This window comes from Amyelois transitella, chromosome Z (assembly GCF_032362555.1).
Source record: "Amyelois transitella isolate CPQ chromosome Z, ilAmyTran1.1, whole genome shotgun sequence".
In the NCBI taxonomy this organism is placed as follows: Eukaryota; Metazoa; Arthropoda; class Insecta; order Lepidoptera; family Pyralidae; genus Amyelois; species Amyelois transitella.
In genome coordinates, this window is record NC_083535.1 from 1,067,345 (window position 1) to 1,073,818 (window position 6,474).

The 6,474-nt window shown below is 35.1% G+C and overlaps 1 protein-coding gene across 1 annotated transcript in view; it reads left to right on the forward strand.

Annotated features, from left to right (window-relative positions):
• Positions 1–6,379, forward strand: part of LOC106130573 (uncharacterized) — a 53,777-nt gene extending 47,398 nt beyond the window's left edge. Inside the window, exons 6-7 of the mRNA XM_013329447.2 lie at positions 605–779; positions 1,200–6,379. Coding sequence (XP_013184901.1) covers positions 605–779; positions 1,200–1,406 — 382 coding nt within the window. The 3' untranslated portion in view covers positions 1,407–6,379. The remainder of the gene's footprint in view (positions 1–604; positions 780–1,199) is intronic.
• The last annotated feature ends 95 nt before the right edge of the window (positions 6,380–6,474 follow it).

Sequence of the window (6,474 nt, forward strand, 5' to 3'; positions counted from 1 at the left end):
GTTTGTTACTCTTTCACGCAATAACTACTGAATCGATTACGATGAAATTTGGTATGTAGGTAGCTGATGACCCAGAATAACATATAGGCTACTTTTTATCCCGGAGTTCATGAGTGTTAGGGTTTCCATGCGGACGAAGTCGCGGGCGGCCTCTAGTAAACAATAAAGCTAGGTATTTAATGAACGCTTTTCCCTGTATTTTATACATACGATCAATCAGATTGATAACTGAACTAAGCTTACATTTTTTTTAATATATTAATAGTATTGACGTAGGGCTTAATAAAGTCATGAACACTGCGCATGGAGTGAAAGTATAGGTACATAGCGTGTTTAAGCGTTACAATGGGCTAAGACGTCATTTAATTATTTTTTTAAATTAAATAACTCATTATACCTTACGCCAAACCATTCCTTATCCTGTCACTCAATTTTAAACAAATTGTAATTAAATGCTGTGTTTATACTTTAATATGACTTATTCATTGCATAATAAATCATTCATTCCTTCATTGAACCACCGACTTATCAGACCAAATCGCTCGAACTTTTAATCTGTGATGAATACAAATTATAATAATTAATATACCTACGTTTGTTCCAGCACGGAAAGCGGTTGGGACAACCCCTTCCGTCCCGACGGCGACTTGAGTCGCGAAGCTGACGAGATAGTCTCCCTGATCAAGGGTGGGAAACCCATCACCCCCACGCCCCCCGCGGCCGCCCCCCAGCTGCCGGCCGACGAAGAGGTGGAGAAGTCTCATGCGAATAATGTCAACGTAAGTCTAGTGTAATTATCTTATATAGTTAGGCTTATAAACTTGGTCTTCTTCTTTTATATACATATATTCACGTCTATATCCCTTGCGGGGTAGACAGAGCCAACCGTCTTGAAGAGACTGATAGGCCACGTTTAGCTGTTTGGCATTACGATGGAATTGAGATTCAAGTAAGAAGTTGCTATTTGAATCTACGAGTAAACTCTATCGTTAAGATGCTGAATGTGGCCTATGAGGGTTTTTAAGACTATTGGCTCTGTCTACCCCGCAAGGGATATAGACGTGTTATATGTTTGTATGTGTCAGGAACCACACGGCACAACCGTTATTATATTGAATTTTGATACAATTTTGGCAGCAAAACTCAAATTGACCGTATAATATTGCTTCATCTAAACAGTAAACACGTTTCTATTACAGGCATCTCCTACTTCGCCGCAGACCAAAGTCGGCAGCCCGGTTCAGAGCACGCCCAAAGCCATGAACGGCACCAAGAACGGCGGCGCGGTTCCCGAAGCCCGACCTGGGCAGGTGGAGGTCCACCGCACGCTGCCCCCGGAGCCCCAGCAGCCGGAACACGTCACCATCAAGAAGAAGCCGAAATGCAAGTGCTGCGTTATACAGTAATCAATTTAAATGTGTTTAGTGTTGCCCGGTTATCGATAGAACGATGTCGATAGATTTGGATAGATAATGCAGTTGTTAAACTCGTCGAAAAGTGTTGTATTCGCGAACGTTGAAAAGGCATATGGTTCGTTCTTATCTCTTCGTGTCTAGGGTTAAATGATGGGTTAAAAAGGATAAGTTGAGATATATACGTTCGTTCGTGACTATAGCCCCTCTTTTTGCATAATGCTACATATTGAAACATAAATATAAAGATAGAATGAAAATGTTACCGACCTACGTGGAGATTTTATGTCAATTTGCCAAAACATTCGTATATTGGCGTCGAATACATCTGGTGTACGCCTTATTATATGGATTTATGAATGTATGATGTAATTTGGGAAAAAGAGGCCCGGACTCTTTCCTAATGTTGAAAAATCTGGATAAAATGCAAGGGGAACGGTAGCCAAATCATTTGCTATTGGAATTTTTACTACTCCACCGCAAATAATGATAGCTATCAAAATGTACGTTTTTTCTATCGATATCTAATGGCAACACTACAGACCAATGACCACAGACATACATCTGATTAGATACCGCACCTTCACCTAAATAAACTTATTACATCACATTACTATTTTAACTAATTGATCGAGGATATTAGTATTCGATCGCATTCGAAATAAGAAATCACGCTACAGTCTCATTAACCTAATTAATCGCTAATAGATCAATCAATTTTGATTAATTTTTGTTAGTTGTTGTGTATCTACATCACAGCGATAAGAGGCGGTCAACGAGAGAGATTGTAAGATAATTTATGTTGTATTATTTGTCAATTCACAATGATTTTAACATGGTGCAATTATTTTATTCAATCATACCTAGTGAAGTGAATTCTCTCCTCATATTAACGTGTACTCAGATACACGTAATTATACATTTAATATCAAATTAATATCGCTTGAGCTTTACCGTAACAATAGTTATTCTCGTGGTAAATATAAACGTTTGTTGCGTCCTTCGTGTGGTATCTATCGAGTTGTATGTCTGCGCCAACACCAGTAACACTCACGCTTCATCAACAATTTTCCCCCACTCGGTGTTTACTCGGTGCTATTTCGTTTCAAGCTATCTCACACGTCTATGTGTTCAAACAAGTCTGGCCCTTTATCGCTTTGTCGGATTTTTAAACTTATAATGACCACACGGCAGTTTTTTCTCTACCTGTTTATTATTATTTTTTTTTTAAATATTAATATATAAGATCGTTTTTGATTTATTTTATGTCTAGGTTTTAAACTTTAGGGTACAAACTTGAGTATTTATGTTTAGCTAGTCTGAATGATTACGTTGACGGTTTAGTATTTCACGAGATATGAGAATTTTGCATGTGATTTTTTTTTTGTTTTAAATAATAAAATAAAAATATTTCTTGATCGTAAAATTCGACTAGAATCTCAGCCCGCTTTAATCTATGACCGCTTTGAGTGACACGACGCGACTACGACACTGGATTGTCGCGGAAATGCGTAGTGGGGCTTGTTCCATAGATTTTCATACAAGACAACGTGACGCTCAACGCGTTCAGAGACTAGCCTCGAGCGCGGCGCTATTTATCGAAGTTCTAATTATATCAAATTTTACAATTATTGCGACAAAATAAAATGAATATACATATATACCAATTCTGCTCATTTTAATCAATCGACGTTATGTCAGCGACATAGATTTGGAATCGTATAGTAATTTATTTAATAAATGTTCGTTTTATAGTTGAATCAGTGTTGAGTAATATTTAATCGAGCATAATTTAAATGTATATTTTTATATGTTTATTTATATTAAAAAAAAAGTATTATAAATCCTACAGAATTGCTATCCGACTATTGGTTTATCAGATGATCTGTGGAGCTGTTTTCGTAGGCCTTAGCTTAATTTGTTACATATTTGTCAATCGATATAATTATATTGCGATCAAATCGGGAAAAGAATTGAGTGCCTAGTGATTTGTTTATTTTATAACTTTGTACTATTTTCTTGTTACTGTGTAAATTTCTATGCAATAAAGATATTACAAACAAACAAACAAACAGAATTGTCAGACAGAATTTGTATTTTTACAAATACACATCAAATCGGAGATGTTCTGGCAACAGGTCAGTTCAAGAGCACCCGAAATCGACTAGTTTGCATAAAGAGAGTTATTAATGTGGATGAAGCGAAAGATGCAGTATGCAGGTATCGTGGCAAAGATGTGGTCTCTGCCTACCCCTCCGGGAGAGGCGTAATTTTATGTATGTATGTTTGTACTATACACGTAAAATACATTTGGGATACAACTCTATTGCAATGGGAGTAATCACATGAGAATTAACACTAGAATTACAGAAAAGAGAATATTTATAAGTAAAGGTGAATACGATAATTACAAACGGTGAATGTGTTCGAGTTGTATATGTTCAGATATTACACACAATCGCTTATATTTTTCCTGGTTTGAACGTAATATAATATTTTTTTAATTAAGGTCTATGTCGTGTATTAGATCTAAGTATAAATATGTTTGTGCTGTTTTAATTTTGTTATACGCCCGATTGGAAGCTGCTCCGCAGATAAACGATAGAATTACGAATTAATGTTAAACTATTGTTAGTTTTCTCATAGTACCCTACATTTTTCACGCTTGCGTCCGCACGCAATTGAGATTTTTTTTTACGTTACCAGATGTCGCCACTAAGGCGAATCAAGTCGCTTTGCTATTGGCCAAAGATTTGACATTTTTGATATGTCGTCAAATCAATATGACATCTAGCGCGATCTGGTAGCAGAAATAAAAACCTCATTTGTATTTTCAATGATTGTAAGATGCCACTAGCCATTTCGCGCCGGTTTGAATTGCGCCTATTTTTATTTACTTTTTATCATCGTAAGACTGTGTTTCGTTTTGACTATAAATTGTAAGTTATGGGTTTAATATATTTTAGTGAGGCGTAGAAGTGGCCAGTGGCATTCTGTTCTATTTTTGAATTTGGTGATTGTTTGAAAACTGAGGGAATGATTATCGTTTAAAAATAGATTGTCATAGATATCGAACGAGTTTTTTAAAGTTGGAATAGTCACCAAATTTGAAAATCGCACCCTAGTAGTTCTGAATACTACAGCGCAATGCTGGTAGGATGGCGGCAGCTAGTATCTGTGTTACTGTGACTACAATTTTTCTTTATGTTAGAAATAGTTATCAATAAAATTATTTAGAAATACTATGAAAGTATTTTTGCTTCAATTCCAATTCTATAACATAGTGTACTCATTACGTAGAAGGCAACTTGAAGCGAATTTATGATTGTCATGGCTAAGATCGTGTGTAAAGACGGCTAAGAGGTAGTTCCCTTCTGGAAGGAATAGAGAACTAGATAGTTAAGAAATATGATAGGTAGTGATTTTGATTTGTTGTCTAAATTATTTTTTCTAGTAGGTTTTGTAATGCGCGGGATACGTGGGAGTATCGGGGCGACTAAAACGATTATGAGAAATTACAAGCACCATTTCGCTATACAAATTTACCGAAGATAACATAGAGCCATCATCAGAGTATTGTGACTTTGATTTTTGGATTTATAGATACTGAGAATATAACTTGGACATAGCAGACACAGACAATGTTATGTAATTGATCCACAGAAAAAATAAACTTTGTATAGAGAAATTGTTGGCTGAACTATAATGACGCCTGCAGCGAGAATGTAAAGTACTTGTCTTATAAAAGAAATGTTAAAAATATCTTTGCGAATGCCAAGAGTCGATTCTATAAATTACAAATTGTTGTCAAATGTCAAACTGTATATATAAATAATAGCTTGGCTTGGTGTATAGTATATTTCAACTTTGCGATATGCTTTTAATTGGATTCGTAGCGAGTACTCGGAATTCAAATTGAAATTGTATTAGTAATAATTCTGTGTTAATTCAGACTATGATGACGCCTCTTTTTGATTTGTTCAATCGTCATTTTAAATAGTAAGGAATATTTTCTCATTGCCTATTGATTTAATCGATACATTTACAGCATGTAACCATGCACTAATATTTCCTTGTTGCGCGGCTGTTACATGCAAACGTTCGTGTAATGGCTCGGCGCCCTATGACTTTTTTATTTATTGGCTTCAAGAACTATTTATTGGCTTCAAGAACTATTTATTGGCTTCAATAACTATTAATTGGCTTCAAAAACTATTTATTGGCTTCAAAAACTATTTATTGGCTTCAAGAACAGAACCTGCTACGAATCCCTGTAGGTCCACACAAGCCAGCGAAGCGGCATTGTTGTTAGCACGTCTACGAGGCAAATCTAGATCATTTGCAGTAGTGTTTAGACCTTTAAGCGAGCGTCCACTTACTATCAGATAGTTACATTTTAAGGAAGGCTTTGTAACGTTTTTGACAGTTTAATTTTTATCCTATCTGCATAATAGAACCTGATTCTTTTGAAGATTTAAGTTCAAATACTTGTGAGTACTCGGCTGTAGGTATTTTGTAATTCATTAGAGCGCTTTTAACATCATGTAACAGTTTGGCAAAAAGGGTGATAGGATAAACGATTATAAAAAAAGAAAACCCATGCGAAGCATTTAAACGAACACGTGCAATTATTATAATAACTATTATTTATTTTTATCGTGACATCATCATCACGCGGCTGAAACAGACCCTTTTATAAACACCCTTTTTGAAAAACTGTTTTTTTTATTATTTGACTTTTCAAAAATTTATATTTATTTTGGGCACAAGTATTGGTCCGAATAATTCCTATTTATTATAATGTCATTGTAGTAATAAAATCAAGGGGTCATCGCTCGCTGTTTTATATATTTGGTTCTTGTTTTCTTTGTTCACGAACATATTTTATTTCTTTTAAAAACTAACTGCTCTTACCCATGATAATATTACTTCAATCGAATGTATGTAATTATGTAAAATATGTATGTGTAATAAAAAGAAAATATATATACTTCATGAAAATCATTAAAGCGAAAGTATGTTCCTTAATAAAGTCTTTTATTTATGAGTAAAATTCTGGCAT